Source organism: Schistocerca piceifrons, chromosome 1 (genome assembly GCF_021461385.2).
Source record: "Schistocerca piceifrons isolate TAMUIC-IGC-003096 chromosome 1, iqSchPice1.1, whole genome shotgun sequence".
Lineage (NCBI taxonomy): Eukaryota > Metazoa > Arthropoda > Insecta > Orthoptera > Acrididae > Schistocerca > Schistocerca piceifrons.
In genome coordinates, this window is record NC_060138.1 from 366,659,002 (window position 1) to 366,681,824 (window position 22,823).

Sequence of the window (22,823 nt, forward strand, 5' to 3'; positions counted from 1 at the left end):
GGCAGGTGAAGATCATGGAGGTCAGTGGCTAGTATTGGTTGAGGCTGGGAGGGGGGTTATGTGAGAGCAGGCTATGTCGCATGTACAGTTCCCATCTTTGCAGTGCAGAGAAGCTAGTAGTGGTGGGAAGAATTCAAAGGGTAGAGATTGTGAGACAGTTGTCAATGTCAAGCACATCAAGTCGGGCAGCATGCTTAGCAACTGGGTGGTCCAGCTGTCTCTTGGCCACACCTTGGCAGTGGCCATTCATATAGACAGAGAGCTTGTAGTGGACATCACCATGTAGAATGCCGCATAGTGTTTGAGGCTAAGATAGTACATCACATGGCTGTTTTCAGAGGTGGTCCTGCCTTTGATAGGGTAGGAGGTGCCTTTGACAGGACTGGAATAGGTGGTAGCGAGAGCATGTAGGGGACAAATCTTGTATCTAGATCTATTACAGGAATATGAGTTATTGGGCAAGGGGTTAACAGCAGGGGTGGAATAGGGATGGATGAGGATGCTGTGTACGCAGGGTGGATGGTGGGGTACCATTGTGGGGGGGGGGGGGGGGGGAGATGGGGATGATATTTCCCATTTAGGGTAATGATGAGAGGTAACTGCAACCTTGCTGGAAAACATAATACAGTTGCTCCAGCCCTGGGTGTTAATGAGTCATGTGGAGGTTGGAGGGGCAGGTGCTTATTTGTAGCTGATCAATAGGTATGTGGGGGCTGGTAGGTGACTGGGGAGTCAAAGCTTGGGAAGAGATTTGTTTCTGGAGAAGATTGGGAGGGTGATTCCACCTGCAAAAGGTCTCAGTGAGATCCTTGGCATATTTTGAGAAGGACTACATGTGTGACAACCACAGGTTGCTAGGCTGTACAGCAGGGACTGCTTGGTGTGGAGTGGGTGGCACTTATCAAAGTAGAGGTATTGTTGGTGGTATGTAGGTCTGATGTGGATGCATATACTCATGGAGCCATCCATGAGGCTGAGGCTGACATAAAGGAAAGTGGCTTGTTGGTCTGAGGAGGACCATCCAGATCAGGAAGATGTCATCAATGAATCTGAACCAGGTGAGGGGTCTGCGATTCCTTTTGATGGCCCATGAGTAGGTTGGTACAGGATGGTGCAATGGAGTGCACGTTGCTATACCAAGTGTTTGTTTGTAGGTGATACTTTCAATGAAGTAATTTTTGCTCAGGATATAGTTGGTCATCATGATCAGGTACGTAGTAGTAGGTTTGGAATAAGGTGGGTGTTAGAAAGATAGTGTTCAATGGTGGCAAGGCTATAGGCATTGGGGACGTTGGTTAAGAGAGGAGTGGTATCAACAGTGATGAGCAGCGTATGGCGTGGTAAAGGAGCAGTTAATAAGCTGAAGGTGTTGGTCCACAAGGGCACAGATTCTCTCTCTGGATGCATTATATTCAGCCGCAATGGTGTGTGCAGTGTGACAGGTTTTGTGTACTTTAGGAGTGATGCATAAGATAGAATGTGAGGAGTGACTTTGGTGAGGAGGGGGATATGTTCAAGGGAGAGGTTATGGGATGGACTTATAGATCTGAGGAAAGATTGTAGATCCAGCTGGATTTCTGGAATGGGATCACTGTAGCAGTGCTTGCAGGCAGACATGTCCAACAGCTGGCAGAGCCCTTTTGCCAGGTAATCTGTAGTTCATAACCACAGTGGTACGCATTGGTCAGCAGGTAAGATTATAAGGTCAAGATATGCTGATCCCGACAATTTGTTACTCCCAATATTTTTATGAGTTGACTGATTCATATCAGCACTGAAGAAAACTGTCCAGAGTGCCCCAAGGTTAATACAAGTCATTAGCAAATGTGCTATAATAACCACATGTTTGGAATGGAGTCCAACACTGGAGTCAATAAACTTAAGTCACTAGCAAGTGTGCAACAGCAAAGTTAGGATGACATCTTATGGATTTAAATTACAATGACTACAAAAGCATTTATTTCAATAAATAACCTCTGCATGAGCTGTTAGTTCAGGAGATGGCTAAGAAATACGTTCTCCAATTTGAAATAGGCTACAAACCAATGTTATTTCCAATTCATCTTCACCCCTTTTATCAGGCTTTATTTTGTTAAATACTGTATTCAAAGTTCAGAAATGTCAACAGCTCACACTAATCAAAACAAGATATGACTACTACTTACTTAAAAAATGCATCATGGAGTTTTTGGTAGTCAATATCAATTTTTCCAAGCTTTGGACGGGCACGTTCTCTCATTTTTGCTTTCAGTGTTCGTTGGTCTTCCTTCTCCTGTAACGCTGCACGCATCTCCATAATTCCTGTCTTTTTTATGAAGTCTGGCAGATCAAAAGGTGGCTTTTCTATCCCTCTTTTACCTTGTAAATACTGAAAATGATTTTGGCAAAAAGGTCAGACTTACAAGGAGAAAAAATGTTTGTGAAGGTGGTGGTGATGACGATGACGACGACGACGATGATGATGATGATGATGATGATGATGATATTAATAAAAATAATGACAACAATAATAACAACAACAACATACCTGTAGCAAATAGAGAAATACAAAGCCAATTTGTCTGCAATGACAGACCTAAAGCTGTTGTGTTTACCTTCCTCTTAAAGCACCAATGTCTTGGAACAGGAACAGTATTACGGTGAGCTTTTAACTGAACAAGTAGTTTGGGATCTCTGGCAGTAACATCATGCATTTCAACAACATCTGGTCTACTAACAAGTTGTTTCAACTCTGCAACACTGAGCCTTGTCAGTTTCTTCATTTTACGCTTTGAAAGCTTTGTTTTCTCCTCTTCCTTCTTCTAAAAAATGCAAAACAGTAAATTATTGTTAAAATCAGGAAATATTTCAAATCTGGGAGAGAGAAATCTAGAGAAACCAGTATGGTTAATGGCAATATAATACAAACTTAACTATACTATTAGTGCAAATATGAATCTGTCAAATGTGACAGAATCTCTCTTACTTATGTCCAGAAAAACATACACAAGGATTTGGAACATTGTTCAGTGTTAATCACGCCATACTATATTGCTTACTTGAGGCTCATGAGAACCACTTCTCTCAGCTGTACTAAGACCTCCTTCTTTGTCTCTTCCCTGGAAAATTTTGATCAAAGTAAACCTTTGGAGTTCTGTGAGGTCCCATCTTCCTTGCATGATAGACAGTAAAACTGCGATCACTTCAATTCAAGGTTCTCCAAGAAACTTCTGTCAAACAGAAGCTGTTGTTGGATTTTTCATTGCTTATTTGATCTAATATTGTTTTCTGTAGGATGGAACTTCATTTTTGTTGTCTGGAGACAGTTCTTATTTGGTACAGTTATGGCTTCTAGTCCTCCGTGTGGTAATATTGGTATGAGACAAGTCCTGTATAGGCTGAACTTAGAAAGCATATCAAAATATTCTGTTTCCAAGTATAGAATTTGGAAACTTTTTGAAAATTCTGTTTCCATTCTCTTGATGTATGGTACTGACTACAGAAATGATGCTACCCAAGCATTAGAGATTGTTGAACATATCTATCTCCTCACCTGTTGTTCTTGGATGGATTGTCGGAGAGGTCCTACTTGACACCAAATCAACCCTCATGATGTTGCTGATTTTAGAACCAATTTTTATGATTCCTTCATGCCAAAGGTCTAGTTTGGTTTGTGCGTACACTTCTGTCTCCCCCATTTTAACTAATATGGTTCAATATTTTTACCATCAGGTAAAATCATAGCCCAGTATGAGACATTAAAAGAGTGAACTACCAGTTGACATCTGACCTCAATATAGACTCTTAATGTACACAAAACAAAGTAATGCTCTAATAACAGGAAATTATTTCAGGCTCATAAGCTGTATGTGGCCCTTGTCAATTTCTAGTGCAGATATCGTAGACTTGTCAATGCTGTACACGAGCAATTTTTATACACTGTACATAGGAGTTATTTATAATGTTACAGGTTATGCAGTTAGTTCTAAAAACTGTAAATTACATCTGCTCAAATGCCAAAACACACTGACCGTTTGATCTTTCACAGAAGCAAAATGCAATGCCAAGCTTCCTGATGTATGGTTTGTACTCCAGGAAATTTTCAGTACTTACAAAAATGATTAAAAAGAGACAGAAAACTTATTTCTGATTCAGCACAGATTGTGCTTTCATGGCAAATTGTTTCAAAACAGCTTATGATTAAAACACTCACTCATTTCAAATGTCTGAAGAAAAATGCTGAAACCATTCTTGTAGTTCAGGTGAATACAGAAGCTTATTAACATAAATGTCTGATCTCGTATCTGTCATGCATTTCGCAGTGGCATGTAGAGTACCATATTTACACAAACATTAGGTGACCTTTTTTTCGAATTTTTGTGGTCCAAAAATGCACCTGCTGCTTAGGTTCTGAGACAAAACCTGAGGAAGTTCTGAAAAATGCCACTAGAAGTCATAATAGAAGTTATAATAGAAGTTATTTTGCCAGAGAAGCCATTGTGTTAGTGTTTCAAGTACTAAATATTAATTAACCCTGTGGTGCATGAATTTCACTGCAGTGGACAACTTTTAATGGTCAATTCTCTGGCGTTTTCAATCAGTCATGAGGCTGCAAATGCATGTAGGACACAACACCAGTAGGGAGTCCCCACTGCAGTGAACTGTGTGCATTTGCAGCCTCAGGACTGATTGAAAATGCCAAAGAAGCCACCATTAACAGCTGTCCACTATAGTGGACACTATGCGCCATAGGGTTAAATTCAAATTTAATATTGCTCATATTTGCATTTAGTAGTTTTTTTGAATACTCATGGCCAATAAAATAAATCTCTTTACATACGTGTCACCAAAATGGACATTTTTAAGAAACTTGCAGATGTTGGCAAGCATGGGGTGTACAGTTTACATTTCGACAGCTCCAACTCCATTCAGATGCTGTCGGCACATACCCATATACATCAAGCCATTTCTCTATGTTGCGAATATTCGTGACTGAACAATAAGTGTTTCAATGCATTCATTTAATTTCATATTTATGAGTACAATAAGTCCCACATTTGAAATGAGGGTCCTTATAAATGAACTTTTATGAAATCTTGTTACATCCACGAGAGATTTCTACTACAACAGACTCTCAATAAGAATCACATGTTATCTATGCTGCATGCAATGGGTGAAACTTTTCGACTGCAAATACCTCACCCCGCTTCATTTGTGTTTCATCCAGCGATCTCTGGGTCAATGAGAGTAGTGCTTTCTATGATGTTTGTGGGTAGTACTGTAGTGATTCAAGAATTTCTGTGTAAATTCTAGAACCACTCAGACTTCTACCATCTCGAACACACGATATTCTGGATACGAGAGTGGGATGGTAGAATCCTACCTACTACGCATCACGTTTGTGTGCGCAGGTTTAACATCAGTCGCAGGAAGAAAGTAGATGTGGCGGACGAACAGCACCGAGAAGTACCTGTCGGGCAATCCATAGATGTTTTAGTGAGTGCGTAAGGAAGAACCATGGAGTTTATATGCAGCTCTGTGCTTATTGGATCATTGACTATTGTTATTAAAACAAAGACAGTTGAAAAAGAAGTCTTGGAAACTCTTGACGTGACCTTGCTATAGGCAAGATTTATTTTCTGATTTATGTTAAGAAAAGTTATGGTATCAAAGCCAACTTCCTTTTAACTGTAATTAAATTTGTTTCTGATGTTCGACTATACGAGATACTTACTGGAAGTGATATATTTATGTTGAAAGTGATAGTTTTATTGTGTATGAAGGTCAAATACATCGTTAATTGACGAAAAGCAATTTTTGTATGTCTACTTATTTCATAAGTAGACAGAGTCTAAAAATTCCTGTGCCTAGCATTATTGGACGGAGAAGAAGTCAAGAGGGTTCCCAGCAGCCGACTATCCAGTAAAGAAGAGTGGCTGCAAATTCCAAGCAAGTCACCTCATAAAGAAGTGGAATGTGGTTTGGGGGGAAAAAACTGAAAGAACCAAGATTCACACTCACGCTTTAAGTCAGAAACATTAGAGTACATTATGTTATCACCCTTTGTTTCAGCCTATTTTAGCATTTTTCTTAAGTGCTAGGTTTTAGTCTACCATGACGAAGTGTGTTCACTATACCACGAATTTTTAAAGAGGAGTGTTTCTCTTGCTGAGAAAACATCAAATCATGCTGTAGGTCAACAATACAGGATAAACAAGAGTAATGTGAGACAGGGAAGACAGCAAAAGGAACAACTTTTAGCTTGTTCCTGCAACACAGAAACATTTTCTATACCAAAATGTGGGCACTATTACAGGTTAGAAGTTGGGCTGAATGATTTCATTAGGGAGTAGCAACAAAGTGTTTACCCGTCAGTGCAGAAATGATTGAAGTTAAAGAACATGAAGTTGCTCGACAGCAGAAAATCGCAAATTTCAAAGAAGCCACAACTGAGTTGCCCGTTTCATGAAACATTAGGAATTGTCTTTTCGTAGGGTACTTCAATTGCACAGAACTCGTCAAATTTCAGCAGTTCACAATTAGACAGGGCACCATTTTACTTGCCACTATTTATTCTTTTTAAGCACAAATATACATTTGGAATTGTTATATTCTTCCATAATTTGTGTGATGTCCCCGTCCCGTTTCTTATCCTTCCTCATTCTAACAAACAATCTTATCACTAATTCTATAACTATTCCTGCCATTGTCAAAACTTATTTGCCGATTAATTTCACTAACCCTGTCAGAATCATTGGTTTCGTTATCCCGCGAGTATTCTCCGGCTAGGCATTGTTACATGTTCATACAACACATTTTCCATGCTACTTCAAGAACAGAACTTAAACGGCTGCTAGCCTGGGACCGTACAACTGGCCCTTATTAGTGTAGCGATCTGGCCAAAAATTTTCTGTCAAAATTTCATTTTCTTGTATACACCGAGAAGATAATACATAATCTTTCTTACCTATTATTCCTGTTAGTCGTTTATTTCCACTCTTGTAGTCTGAATCTATGGATTTTGCTAGTAAATATAACAACTCTGATCATTCGCAAACCCAATCAACCACGTAATCATACTGCGATTGACATTTATCTGTTCAGCTTGCATAGCCCCGTCTCCTTTTGTCTGCAGGAAAGTTTATTTCTAGATACGAGGAGAATTCCCCCGACAGACATCACGTATACTATGCACGCATTCAAAAATCAACTTATGATTCATTCAGAAATCAACTTAGAAGGTGTTAAAGAATGTTAAAAAAAACCAACATGGATGCATTGAAAATCATACAAATAACTGAAATAACCGATAGACCAACGTGTACTGGATGCTAGGCACTTTGTGACACACGGTTTTTTTCTCCAAGAATATGAATATGCACCCCTGCTTCCCCCCCCCTCCTCCCCCCCCCCCCCCCCAAATTGCCACTTGCCACCCTAGATTCTGCGCATACATGTTTGAGGCTGGCAGCTTGGGCGCGCCAGTAAAATTTTTCCCAATAGCATCTAGGTGCTTACTGCGACTGCTAATACAGCCAACAGCCATATTTCTATAGCGGGAGAAGATACGCGACTCAACTGCGCATGTGCATGAGCTTGCTCGTAACTGCTATAAGGCATCTACTGTAAACAGTTGTGACGTCACGTTCATTGGAGGCAATTTGTTATTATGAAGCATTGCACAGTCTTCCTAAAGTCTTTGACACATTTTGCTGCTGGCAGACACTTGTATGAGTACTGTGTTTTGTTGTTATATATGGCACATTTCCTTTGCAATTTAAGTTCTATTTTCGTATTTTTCTCTTGTTCATCTTTTATTGCTGCAGTATTATTCTGCAGTAGCGGGATATAGTAATATCCTTTGTTAGAGTATCTGTTCTTACCAGTCAAAACTACGAAAATTTAACTGGAAACTACAACAATGAAAAATTCCCAGAATTCTAAAAAATTTCTGATTTTTTCCCGGTGTTCTCCCGGATGAAAAAATTCCTGGGTTTTTCTCGGATCTCTCAGGCCGTATACACCCTGTTCACATTTGTTCTTCCTTTGGCTTTAATATTGGATTTATAGAACAACTGTGAAAAGTGAGAATCATAAGATAAATTATATATATGAAGATGGTATCTGTTCTTTCGGACATGTCCGAAAGAACAGATACCATCTTCATATATATAATTAAGGCTCACCAGCCATTTGATCATCTTCTTCTGTGCGGATGCACAAACAGTGCCCGAACTCTTACGGGAATCAGCAAAAAGCCGCCAGTAATGAGTATAATGGGCAGGGGCACTATGAATATAGTGCGGGACAATAAATTGGGAATGTGGGTCTCACGGGAGGCATGCCAGAGATAAGGCCCTGGAGTCACACTATCCTCTGTGTCCTTGGTGGCTCAGATGGATAGAGCATCTGCCATGTAAGCAGGAGATCCCGGGTTCAAGTCCCGGTCGGGGCACACATTTTCAACTGTCCCCGTTGACTTATATCGATGCCCGTATGCAATTAGAGGTATTCTTTTCATTGTAATAACATAAATTGCCATACAGTGAGAGTTCATCTTTAGATTATGGATTCTAACTGCTTTGTTATGTTCACAGGTAACTGAACCACATTTCAGTCCCTCGATACAGTGGTAATCCAAAATTTCATTGACGACAGAAATGCAGAAGCTGCCACAGCAGCTTCTGCCTGTCTTTGTCAGAAGAAAGACTAGTTCAGAAGTTTAGGGATGAACTTAGTGGGATAATTTAATACCAAGTGTGAAACCTCCCCAACTAAATTGCTTTCATTACCGTAAGTAATAGCAGTTGTACACTTTGAATTATATTATTAGTAATTAGAGACAATAGAAAAGTTTCAATAATTATTTTGACTTTCCAGAGGCAGTTCCCAGTTTGATTACTGGCACATGTAGCACAGATAACCGTGAAGATTCTGAAGACCACTCTTTAAGAACTCACAAAATACAAGAACCATAACTGATTACACAAGTGTGCAAAATGAGTACTAGAATAGTGTCATTCAAGTTACTATGTGATTTAAAAGGGATAATAAATAAATGCGAAATACAATGAAATTTGGTAAAAGTTACACATTGGACACCTGCTTGCATATTCAGTAGTTTGTGTGTGCTATATGTGTATAATATGCATCAAAATGGAGCCTTTGTCATCACTTAGTAAGATTATAAGGTACTATCTGCTGACAAAGGCTCCACCACTGTGGTTTTGAACTGCAAGGATTACTTGGCAGAAGGACTTTGCCAGTTGTCAGATTTGTCAATCTACAAACCCTACCACTGTGACACCATTCCAGAAATCCAGCAGGATCTCCAGTCTCTCGTCAAATCCTTAGGCCCATCTCAGAACCTCTTCCCTGAGTCTATACCTCTCCTCACGCCTACCATTCCTGCACTCCTACCCATCCACCCAGACTTGTCAAAGTGGCCGGTTACTGTGCCCCCACCAAGAGAATCTCTGCTCTCACAGACCCAACAAATTCGCCAATCATTTCCTACAGTAGCTCTCCACAGTTCCTTTACCACATGGTGCCCTGCTTGTCATTGTTCATTATTGATGCCACCTCTCTTTTTCCACTAACATCCCTAACACCCAAGCCCTTGCCACTGTTGAACACTACCTGTCCAAATGTCTGACAAATTCCAAACATACAACCTCCTTCCTGATTATTATGACAAACTATACCCTCACCCACAATTGCTTCACCTTTGAAGGAATCACCCACAAAAAAAATCCGTGGTACAGCAATGGGCACCCACATGGCACCATCTTATGCCAACCTATTCATGGGCCATCTAGAGGAATCCTTCCTAACCACTCAGAATCCCAAACCTGGTTTACATTTATTGATAACACCCTATCCACATTCCTAATGACTTCACCAACTTCTCTCTCATTCACTTCATTTGGTCGTCCTCAACCCAACTAGCCACCTTCCTCAAAGTGTACCTTCACCTCAAAAATAGCTAGATCAGTACCTCCATCCATATCAAACCTAGAATACCTGCACTTCAGCAGCTACCACCCATTCCACACCAAGAAGTAACTTCCATACAACACAGCCACCCACGGCTGTCACATCCTCAGTGACAAGCAGTCCCTCTTGTAATATTCCACGGGTCTTACTGAGGACTTCACAGACAGAAATCGCCCTCCCAACCCTGAACAGAAACAGCTCCCCTGTGCCTTATCTCTCCAATCTCTCCAGTCACCCACCACCTCCAAAAGTCTTACTGTCTGGTCACAAAGAGCATTTCCCTCGTGCTCAGTACCACCCAGTACTGGAGCAACTGAATCACATTCTCCGCCAGCATTTCAACTATCTCTCATCGTGGTCTGGTGTTCCACTGCCCATCAAAACTATACAATATACTCGTCCATCCCTACTCCAACCCTGCTCCCAGCCCCTTGCCTAATGGCTCATACCCCTGTAATAGAGCTAGATGCAAGACCTTCGCACCACCACCTGCTCGAGTCTGGTCACAAGCATCACCAATCCCATCAAAGGCAGCGCTACCAGTGAAAGCAGTCATGTAATCTACAAGCTAAACTGCTACCACTGTGCTGTGTTCTACATCGGCATGACAACCAACAAGCTGGCTGTCCACATGAATGGCCACCGAGAAACTGTTGCCAAGAAACAGCTGGACGACCCAGTAGTTGAGTTTGCTGCCCAACACAATGCTATTCACTACAATGACTGCTTCACAGTCGGCACCAACTTTTGTAAATCGTGCAGGTGGGAACGCTTCCTGCAGTATAATATATGTTCCAATAACCATCCTGGCCCCAACCTCAACCTTTGTTACTCATTGTCCTTCACCCACCTGTCCTTGTTCCAGCACTACACAGCCTTCTATTCCACCAACACAGCTGCAGTGATTTTGCTTGTTTCCTTTTCTGATCCACTCCCTCACCCAACCTCCAGCCTGCAACTAGTTTACCTACTCTCTCCTCACTAAGTCTCTGTATGCTCTACAAGCTACCCTGCTATCCCTCCCCCTCCCCACCTCAGTGTCCTCCTTACCCCCTCCACCCAGACTGCCTCTGCAACCATGCGCTTTTGCCTCAGTGGCCAGAGACAGTGTTCAAATGTGCGTCAGCTGTGTTTGCATGAATGTGAACGTGTGTGTGTGTGTGTGTGTGTGTGTGTGTGTGTGTGTGTGTGTGTGTGTGTGTGTGTGTGTGTGAACTATTTCAGAAGAAGGCCTTCCGGCCAAAAGCTTACTGGTTTAGCAGTCTTTTTGTTGTGCCTGCCTGCTACTAAACATCTCCACTATATGGTGAGTAGCAACCTGTCCTGTTCATAGTTTAGTCTGATTTCTACTACTTCCTTGATCACAGAGTCCCGGCAGTTCAATGTGTGAGAAAGAATTCTCATTTGTTCAAACAAAATGTGGTCTATATTTAACAAGCTGTGCTTGGGTAGTGCTGATTTTTTGAAATTCCCTTCTTTAAGTTGACATTTATACTCTACAGAGCAATCAGCAACAGTCTTTACAGACTGCCCCACGTAGCTGTTTCCACATTTGCAAGAAATATTATAAATCACTGGTATCCTCACACCAAAGGACAGATCTGTTTCTTTAGCTGTTTAGGACTCTATAGTTGCAGTTACGTGGAGCAGTCTATAAGGACTGTTGCCAATCAATGATTAGAGCATCAGTGTCACCTTAAATATAGGAATTACGAAAAAGCAACAGTGGCTGAGCACCGTCTGTTAAATAAACACCACATTCTGTTTCGATAAATGAGGAGTCTTGCTCGTGTATTGAACTATCGTGGCTCTGTGACAGGGAAATAGTTGAACTTAGAATAACTGATATCAACTTTAAGAGAGACACTGGCTATGCACTTATCAATGCTTGCACCTGATAGAGAGAGAACACACAGGAAGATTTCTCACAGTTTACCACCAGATGTAAAAGATGGTGCTACAGGTGAAACTGGACTACAAGTCTAAACATAATCTTTGGACACAAAGCACATTACCTCAGCATGCACTAACTCTGTGGCATAATCCAGCCAAACATATGGCACGCTCTGACATAAATGTGGGAGCCTCACTAGTTTCATGACAGTCAGACTTAGCCCCTAACGATGATGGAGGAAATCATCAAAAGCTTGGAATTTTATCCGAGTCTGATGGGGCAAGTAAAGCGAGAACTTTTTATTCATGAATTTACCACTGCAATACTGACTCAGCACATAACTATGTCTCCTTCAACACCAAATGACACTGCCAGCTAAATTACATTTATGACACTATTTACAATATAAAGTAATATGAGATGTAGCAGTTACCTCTTCTTCCTCTTCTGCATCATCATCAAAGTCTTCTTCTAATTTTGGCACTTTTTTCAAATCGGGTTCCTTTACTGGTTCTTTCTGCACCTGTTGTGGCATCTCTTCCACTTTCTCAGGTTCTGATATGCGGAATGTTTCAAAAATGCGAGCAAACTGACGATACATTGGATCAAGTTCATTCAGCCCTAAAGTTTCCTGTATGTATCTGAAAGAAGGGAAATAAATTCAAATTATTCTATTCAGATGTAATTAAGCCACTAAAAAGTGAATATGTCAATATCATCCCAGAGTAGAAGGTATTCAATTCTGTTGCTCTTACATTTGACAATATTTCTACAGGTATTAACACATAAACAGAAGCATGATACTGACAAACATTAAACCTACGGTGAATACCTTCGAAGCCTCTGCAAGTGGCTTTCATTCACACTGAAGTCTTTTTCGCCCAGTGACGTCCATAAAGATCAATAAATTTATATTTCAATGTATTTGCATTATCCACCCAGACAGCCGTGAGTGTTCCGCCAGCGCCAGATCGAATTCACCTGGCAGACTAACAATGGGGTGGGTGTGCTGGATAGACTCCATGTGGTTTTTAGTCTGTTTCGCAGATCCCACTAGGTGAATATCAGGATGGTACCCAAGTCCCACAATTCACAAACTTTAGAAAAGTTTCGTTAACTTTCAGTCGAATAACATTTCATGCAGACAATTGGAGTACACATATTCTGTCTTGCAGAGGGCTGGAGGGAAAGGGTGAAAAGGGGGGGGGGGGGGGGGTTATAGGGTAGCAATGGGAAGAGCATCCTGCAACCGCTTAAATTAACCATACCAAATCCATTAATAATCATGCCGACCCTGCACTGATGTGGGACAAAGGCAAAAGAAAAAGAAAAGAAGATTTCACTGTATTTGCATTGGTTTTGTTTCAATATATTCACATGTTTTTCTGTTTCATATAGAGTTTACAAGACTGTGACAACATGGTATCATCCTCTTCAAGGGAAGTGGAGTATTGTAATGCTAATCACCATGGTCTGTTAGTAGACAGCCACAACCAGGAGTAGATGGTATCCTCACTCCACTTTATTATATTAAAATAAATGAAAAAACAAAGAAGCAATCAGAAACACCGCATTATCTTTGTTTGCCAGGTGGTAAACTAAAAGACAAAATGTAAGAGCATGTCTGGCAATAAAGAAATCGGCCCATTTGAAACAAAAAGAACAAGCACAAAGAGAACAAATGAGTAGGCAAAAGGTAGAATTTAGTATTTTAGTTGGACCTATTTTCACCTTATAAGGGAGAGCATAAGGGAACAATTGACAGGAATGGGGGAAATAAATACAGTAGAAGAAGAATGGGTAGCTCTGAGGGATGAAGTAGTGAAGGCAGCAGACGATCAAGTAGGTAAAAAGACGAGGGCTAATAGAAATCCTTGGATAACAGAAGAAATATTGAATTTAATTGATGAAAGGAGAAAATATAAAAATGCAGTAAATGAAGCAGGCAAAAAGGAATACAAACGTCTCAAAAATGAGATCGACAGGAAGCGCAAAATGGCTAAGCAGGGATGGCTAGAGGACAAATGTAAGGATGTAGAGGCTTGTCTCACTAGGGGTAAGATAGATACTGCCTACAGGAAAATTAAAGAGACCTTTGGAGAGAAGAGAACCACTTGTATGAATATCAAGAGCTCAGATGGCAACCCAGTTCCAAGCAAAGAAGGGAAGGCAGAAAGGTGGAAGGAGTATATAGAGGGTTTATACAAGGACGATGTACTTGAGGACAATATTATGGAAATGGAAGAGGATGTAGATGAAGACGAAATGGGAGATAAGATACTGCGTGAAGTGTTTGACAGAGCACTGAAAGACCTGAGTCGAAACAAGGCCCCGGGAATAGACAACATTCCATTAGAACTACTGATGGCCTTGGGAGAGCCAGTCATGACAAAACTCTACCAACTGGTGAGCACGATGTATGAGACAGGCGAAATACCCTCAGACTTCAAGAAGAATATAATAATTCCAATCCCAAAGAAAGCAGGTGTTGACAGATGTGAAAATTACCAAACTATCAGTTTAATAAGTCACAGCTGCAAAATACAAACGCGAATTCTTTACAGACGAATGGAAAAACTGGTAGAAGCGGACCTCGGGGAAGATCAGTTTGGATTCCGTAGAAATACTGGAACACGTGAGGCAATACTGACCTTACGACTTATCTTAGAAGAAAGATTAAGAAAAGGCAAACCTACGTTTCCAGCATTTGTAGACTTAGAGAAAGCTTTTGACAATGTTAACTGGAATACTCTCTTTCAAATTCTGAAGGTGGCAGGGGTAAAATACAGGGAGCGAAAGGCTATTTACAATTTTTACAGAAACCAGATGGCAGTTATAAGAGTCGAGGGGCATGAAAGGGAAGCAGTGGTTGGGAAAGGAGTGAGACAGGGTTGTAGCCTGTCCCCGATGTTATTCAATCTGTATATTGAGCAAGCAGTAAAGGGTCATTCCATGCCAAGTGGTCTAAACCTTCCCACCATCATGTCTCCAATTTTCTTCAAATTTTATCTGTAGCACTAGTCAAGTGCTAAATTAAGTTTCTCAAGATTTCAAGCCTCTAGCTGCAATACTTGCTGATCTACACCCCCTTGTCTGAAGGGTAGTAAGTTCGCATGCGCGCGACATCAGACAAAATGCCATTTTTGGGGTCTCATAAAATTGAAACCAATTCATAAGAATGGTTAGTAAGATGAGACCCTGTACAGTTTTTTGTGCTGATTCAAACGAAATTAATTATAAGATTACTGATGCAAAATCCGGTCAAACAAGTCGACTCAAAGTGTACCCCTAATTCTGTCGTGACTTAATGCGACAAATTTTGACCAATATTCAGACTGCAATAATTTCCTTGCAGATAAAGATATGGACTTGAACTTTTTACCAAGTCTTATCTTTGTGCTGGACATAATACAGCTGGATTTCCAACTACCCAGGCTTTATAGTCGCCTTGCAAAATCTCTTCAAATTTGGCAGTGTCAGCGCAAATGGCTTTATTTACCAAAGTTCAAAGCCCATTACTACAAAATAGTCAGCCTGGATTTAATTGTGAATAGTATCATCTGAAAGAGAAACTCTTGCTCTACAAGATGGATATATTTTTCTTTTGCAACGCTTCCATTAAGTGCTTATTTACTCAGGTCAAAGTATCTTATATTTTGTGTGCGCAGTGCCCTGCGTTGGTCCATGATGGCTGAGCCATTACTGGTTATCACAATAAAACCAGCATCCCCATCGCCATAGGGGCCACGCCCGATAGCCATGCAGTAACAGCCACGGGTGGGTATCTTTACTGCAGGTTCCCAAGCCTGATTACAGGGTGTCTTTACCACAGGATCCCAAGCCTGATTGTGGGTTTCTTTATGCAGGTTCCCAAGCCTGTCTTCCTCAGTTACTTCATCATTCTGGAAGCATCGTTGATTTGCAAGAGAATGCTTTCAGGAAAACTGTATTGCCGACCAGATGATGTCACTGATGGAGCTGGAATAACACCAATGATAAGTTGTTCTGGAATCCAGCAAGTATCACGTCTTAAGGGCCAATAAAATGAACTTGCAGGACCATGAGGATGCATAAAGCTTATGAAAGCATCTTTCTGTTCGACTGAGATTTCAACGATGTTTCCAATCCACCATTTCTTTTCATAAATGCAAGCAACATACTGCCCAGGCTGAAGATCCATGACTTGAACTACTACTTCAGCAGCACTAATTTTGGCCAAAAAAGATGTCGCATCATTAGAAACTCTACTGACCTTAATTGTCGTCATATCAATGGGCAAAAAATGGTGGTTTTCTCTTGTGCCAGCTAGAGTGTGCCCTTGCAGGAATCTTTCTTCTTGAGAAGCTTTTTCTTCTTCAACTTCCTCTTTGCTGATGAAAAAGAATTTGATTCCATTGATATTATCATTGCAGAAGTTGAAAAGATCTTTGGGTGTTAGAATCTGGTTTTCATATGGACGTTGCAAACTTGCTCTTGCTGCCAACCGTTTTGTTGTGCCTCCAATGCCATCACAAGGCGACTTTCCATGGCTTGTTCCAAAGAAATTCCATTCTGCTGTTATTTCAAAATCTTCTTTGTGATAGCATAAGTTGAGAAAATTCTTGAAATTCTTATATTGTGCAGCTGAACCATCACTGAAGTAGTGGATGTGGCTTATTTTGGAAAATTGCATCTTCAGGTAATTGATTACTTTTCCAATGTAAACATGGACAGTAATCGTATCGTGTCGAAGGCAGTCACTAATAACACAAAGATTCACACATTGCACCTCTTCGTTTTCACAGTAGTAGACTACAAATGGATGAACTGTTGCTTGACTGTTTTCCCAGTGAAAGCCTTGCACTGCATCTTGAACAATAAATGAATAGTTTTCAGCAAAATCCATTAGTATTATGAATTCGCCTTCTTTCAAATCAGTTTTGAGAGCTTTCAGGTGCTGGCTTTGATGCTTGGCAATGTAGTGATGACAAGACAGGTTCCAAATTTTTGCTGCAATATCTTCAACATACTCTTCTGTTGAAAGCTGCTTTGTTTCTAAAGTATCCCTGTCGGTATGAATCCATTGTTTGTACTCAATCAGTTCTTCAGGGTCATTATCTTCAAAATATGTTGCAATAACTGCTTCTACACCTTCTGGACCAGGGCAGTTTTCACAACGATGAAGCATACAATCCTTGTTTTCCAAGCTGCAAACAGCTTTGCTAAGAATTTCCTTGTAGTCTTCATTGATTGATGCACCAGTGAGCATAAGCTTGACATTTTGGTGTATTGTACAGACACAAACTGAGTGCATTCCAGCAGAGCCAACTGTAACACACCATTTTGGTCTAAGCTCGCAAAACTTTGAGAAGCCAATTTCTGGTCCATTTTGCTTCTGATAAGACACGTACATTTCCTTCAAATTGCAAAGCAACAACCGCTTTTGCTTGTACACCTTTGTTCCTGAAATTCTCACAGGCACACAGTCTTTCTTCCCTGGACAAAGTCTGCTGAATTCGTCATCTTGAAAAAAGTCATGTACTTTCTGGACAACTTCATCTGAAAGCTTCCTTCCTTGCCGATTTGCTGGAAAAGCTAGAACACCTTGCTCATTCTTCAGTTTTCTCGCTTGCTTTACCATTCTTTCTGATACATTAAATGCTGTTATCGTATCTTTAATTGTCCAGCTTCTTGGAACCAAGGTCAATATTTGAACTTTTGTCCTACGATTTGACACTTTACATTTTTCTTTCAACTCTTCTATAAGATTATCAAGATCTGCACAATTATTGCATGGGCGACTTTTACTTGAACTTGGCTGTTCATCGTAATTGATTCCTACAGCAGCAGCAATTTGATTCCCAATTAAACTTTGTGCATCCAAGATCTTTCTTTTTGCATAGCTTTGCTTATCTCTTTTACTTAGTTGTCTTCTTTTCAATGGTGAAGCACCAATAAATGATAAACTTTTGTTGATGGCTGGTTCAGTTTCATCCGTTGTGAAATCTTGTTCAGATTGGGTTGATAGTGATGATGAATCTTCTAGCTTTTGGTTCAGTGCCGACATGCAGCGAGGGCAAAGCTTCTGACCAGGTTTTATATCAATCACTTCTTTTTTCTTTAACAGGCAAAGTTTGGCAGCTGTTTCATTATCAAGCAGTCTAAGTCCAGCTTTTACATTGTGATTCCTCTTCTTGAATGGATTGCAACATTTCTTTTGCATCGCTTGATATTCATGTAGGAAGAGGGCTTCATGGTGGAAGCAAATGATGGAATTTTCGTCAAGTTTGGCTTCTGAACGCGAAACAAGCAATTTCTGGTCACATTCTGTGAAATCACTAAACGCTTTGAATCCAGTCTTCTTAGCATAGAAGATAACATGGCACTTCGATGCAGCAGCATCTTTTCCAATTGAACAGGGGGCCAACGATTCTTCTTCTTCATTAACTTCTGACATCTCTCACTGGCCAATCACTGAATAAAACACGAATGAAATATCCAATTATATCAGTAATTCTAAGCGACTATTAAGATTCAAATTCCTAGAAATGAAGAAAAATTAGTGCATCGCGCATACAAAATATAACAACTTTGATGTGAGTTAATGAGTACTTAATGGTCGCGTTGCAAAAAAAACAAATGTCAGTCTTGTAGAGCAAGAGTTTCTCTTTTAGGTGATACTATTCACAAGCAGATTCAGGCCAACTATTTTTTAGTAATTGGCTTGAAACTTTGGTAAATTTTACCGTTTGTGCTGACACTGCCTAATTTGAAGAGATACTGCAGGGCGACCATATGGCCTGGATCATTGCAAATCCGGCTGCATTATGTCTAGCACAAGCATGAAGCTTGGCCAAAAGTTCAAGTCCATATCTTCAACTGCAAGGAAATCATTGCAGTCTTAATATTGGTCAAAATTTGTCGCGTTGTGTCACGACAAATTTTGAAGTATACTTTGAGTCGAGTTATTTGACCGGGGTTTGCATGAGTAATGTTATACATAATTTCGTTGGAATCAGCAAAAAAAACTGTACAGGGTCGCATCTTACTAACCATTCTTATGAATTAGTTTCGATTTTATTAGACTCCAAATATGACATTTTTTTTATGTTGCATGCACACGGACTAAGTACACTTCAGACAAGGGGGTCTAGATCAGCAGCTATTGCAGCTAGAGGCCTGAAATCTTGGGAAACTTACTTCAACACTTGACTAAAGCTACAGTTAAAATTTGACGAAAATTGGAGACCATGATGGTGGGAACTTTTTTCAGTTTTAGACCACTTGGTGTGGAATGACCCTAAAGGAAACAAAAGAAAAATTCGGAGTAGGTATTAAAATTCATGGAGAAGAAGTAAAAACTTTGAGGTTCACCGATGACATTGTAATTCTGTCAGAGACAGCAAAGGACTTTGAAGAGCAGTTGAACGGAATGGACAGTGTCTTGAAAGGAGGATATAAGATGAACATCAACAAAAGCAAAACAAGGATAATGGAATGTAGTCAAATTAAATCGGGTGATGCTGAGGGAATTAGATTAGGAAATGAGACACTTAAAGTAGTAAAGGAATTTTGCTACTTAGGGAGTAAAATAACTGATGATGGTCGAAGTAGAGAGGATATAAAATGTAGACTGGCAATGGCAAGGAAAGCATTTCTGAAGAAGAGAAATTTGTTAACATCGAGTATAGATTTAAGTGTCAGGAAGTCATTTCTGAAAGTATTTGTATGGAGTGTAGCCATGTATGGAAGTGAAACATGGACGATAACTAGTTTGGACAAGAAGAGAATAGAAGCTTTCGAAATGTGGTGCTACAGAAGAATGCTGTAGATAAGGTGGGTAGATCACGAAACTAATGAGGAGGTATTGAATAGAATTGGGGAGAAGAGAAGTTTGTGGCACAACTTGACTAGAAGAAGGGATCGGTTGGTAGGACATGTTTTGAGGCATCAAGGGATCACAAATTTAGCATTGGAGGGCAGCGTGGAGGGTAAAAATCGTAGAGGGAGACCAAGAGACGAATACACTAAGCAGATTCAGAAGGATGTAGGTTGCAGTAGGTACTGGGAGATGAAGAAGCTTGCACAGGATAGAGTAGCATGGAGAGCTGCATCAAACCAGTCTCAGGACTGAAGACCACAACAACAACAACAACAAGGGTAAATCAAATTAATGTTCTTTCAGTGTTAGTTTACTTTATGCTATGAACATCTTCTGTGGATACAAACAACAGATTCTTAAGCAGTAAATCAGTTTCCTTGTAACTGTCTCCAGTATGGAATGCTAGACTCCCACTGAATGTCTCCCCAGGTAGCATTTAGAGGCATGCTGGACACCCGGGAATAAAATACTTAAAGTGGGCCAAAACTAGCAATGTGAAGCCAGGTGTGGGTCACCAAAGGCTAGAGAAGAAAATCTTTAATTAAAATTACCTGGTTCTCCAAGTCACATGTTGGACATGAAGCCAAGCCCACATCTTGGAAAATCTGAAAGGTTGTAAAGCATCAACAAGTCTCGGGCTCAGGATGTAAAAATACTGATGACGATCCTGGCAAAGAAAATGTTTCAAGCATAACGCTGAAATTAAAAAAAAAGTTACATGGCTATTAGAACGTCTGATCACTGGTAATGTGAGAATTTTGGAGGAAGAAATAAACTGACCAGAAGAGGGAGTACACCAAGAAAGTTACCATATATAGCTTCTTTCAGAGTGAGAAGGATGAACACTAATTAATAATTGGATTTGGAGTGTCCACTACCACAAGAGAGATAGTCTACAGTGTCACAAACACTGCCACTAACAATGCTGTTTTTTCCAACTTGAGTTTGATAGATAATTTTTTATATTTTAATATATTCACAGAAATGTGTTTCTTTCTTTGTTTCACATAGAGTTAATGGGAATTGTGTCGATGCAGTATTGTCTTTTTCCATTTGACATGGATCTTTGACTGCCTGTTATAGCAAAATATTACACGATAGGCAGCGACTGCAAGTTGGTAGCCACCTTGCTGAGAGGCCTCAATGCACTTTGTTGAAATAATAAATAAAAAAGGGACATTCAAAAAGAGAGGAACCAGAGGCTATAAAATGAGAAGCACTGAAAGGATCATGATGCTACTGCTTACAGAAGAACATACGTTCCCTACAAGAGTGCTGAAGCCCAAAACCCTCCACCAGAGGGACAGGTGCGAGCCCACCCACCTAATGAAACAACCATTCATTGCATTCAGTTCTGGTGAAAATGGAGACATGGAGACTTCAAAAGAAGAGTCAGGGGGTGCAGTGTGAAATATAGTAGGAGAAGTACGGGGAACGGAAATTCATCAAAGAACAGAACATGTGTACAAAGTGTGCTGCATGTCCGTACAAGAGTCAAGGTGCAGCACAAGCAATTCAATGAAGGGTTGATCGTTGGATCAACACATATGATCTGGAACGCCATATTTCTTGTCAACAACATTGTCCAGCAGGTGGATGCCTTCATTACTGAAGACCTGCGTGTTATGATGGCAGCTGCAGTGTGCTCCTGACACTTGTGCCGTTCTTCAATGAATTTCCATCTCCACACTCCTTCCGCTGTCACGAAATGCACCACACCCCTTTGCTCTTCTTTTAAAACCTCAATTCATCATTTTCAGAATGACTAAGTGTAATGGGCACATGGATGCATGTGCATGTACTCTTAGTGGTTACTTTGGGACCTCAGTGCACTGATCGGGACTACACCTTCTTCCATAGGAAATGGCATTACGATCCCTTCAGCTGTGTTCATTTTGCAACCTCCAGTTCATTTCTTTTTGAATGACTCTTGTAGATATCATTGGAAGAAAATTCTGAGACACTGAATGTATTTTATTTCAACCACATTATTTTATTCTGTAAATCTAGCTGGAAATAATTTGCATTCAATCAAAAGAAAGTAAAAGAAATTTGCAATAAATGAATAATTTGAAAACAAAACTGAATATATTAACAATTTAGCAAAGAAATAAATAGCTGCACTTGAATAAAAATATCTGACTAGGGCATTACAATAAAATTATTATATTGTAAAACAGAAAATCTGTGATAGAATAATGACAATATTATGAAAAGTATGAACTGCTACTCTCCATATAGAGGAGATGTAGAGTCGCAGACAGGCGCAACAAAAGGACTGCTATATATTTGAGCTTCCGCCAAAAAGCCTTCTTCTAAAATAGAACACACACACACACACACACACACACACACACACACACACACACACACAAAGGCACATGCACAACTCATACAAATGACCACTCTCTCTAGCCACTGAGGCTGGACTCATCATTCTGTGTAAAGTGACAATTGGCGACAACCGTGTCCACATTTGGCTATCCATAAATCATTCTACTGGAGTTGTTACCTTGTTAGGGAGAGGAAAATTTTGTCTAAACAATAACACAGCAAACAACATGAAATCAGCTGTTTGTTATGAAATAGTTTGAAATTTTTGAATTTTAGAGACGTAATGCGAAGTCAGTGGGTTTTTAATGTCGTGGAAAACGGCAGTTTTCTCCATTCCCGGGTAGAAAATGCCATAAATCTGAGGCCAGCAGTGACAACCAATTGCTATTTAATGTTGAAATTAGATACTTATTCATCATGGCTGATCGTGGTTCAACACAGTTTAAAGTAACAGTTCCTTTCCCACATTAAGAAATGGACTGGAGGTGTTTTGTATCAAGTCACAGTGAGCATTAGCAACTAAACAATACTGTGCACAATAGCACTGTGTTAGTCATGGTTGAATGCAGTGTTTCACTACCTCTAACGCATCATTTACAACAAAAGTACTATTACGAATGTATAAATTCATTACATGATTTAAATTTCATTTAGCTGAAACATTTCAGAATTGCTTGTCTGACTGAAAGTAGTTGTCACTTCACAGTTATTGGGCTGGACTGCTCCCACCACCAATACACCAAGCGGGAGCCTGGCATT

General features: G+C 40.2%; 1 protein-coding gene and 1 non-coding gene across 2 annotated transcripts in view; one reads left to right on the top strand and one right to left on the bottom strand.

The window, feature by feature from the left end:
• The window catches only part of LOC124789369 (splicing factor 3B subunit 2), a 113,192-nt gene that overhangs the window by 33,017 nt on the left and 57,352 nt on the right, over positions 1-22,823 (bottom strand). The window contains exons 6-8 of the mRNA XM_047256699.1: positions 12,303-12,510; positions 2,595-2,801; positions 2,166-2,368 (exon numbers count right to left, since the gene is read on the bottom strand). Of these exons, the coding sequence (XP_047112655.1) occupies positions 2,166-2,368; positions 2,595-2,801; positions 12,303-12,510 (618 nt within the window). The remainder of the gene's footprint in view (positions 1-2,165; positions 2,369-2,594; positions 2,802-12,302; positions 12,511-22,823) is intronic.
• Positions 8,361-8,434, top strand: Trnat-ugu. Its single transcript has one exon. It is a non-coding gene; the product is annotated as a tRNA-Thr (tRNA).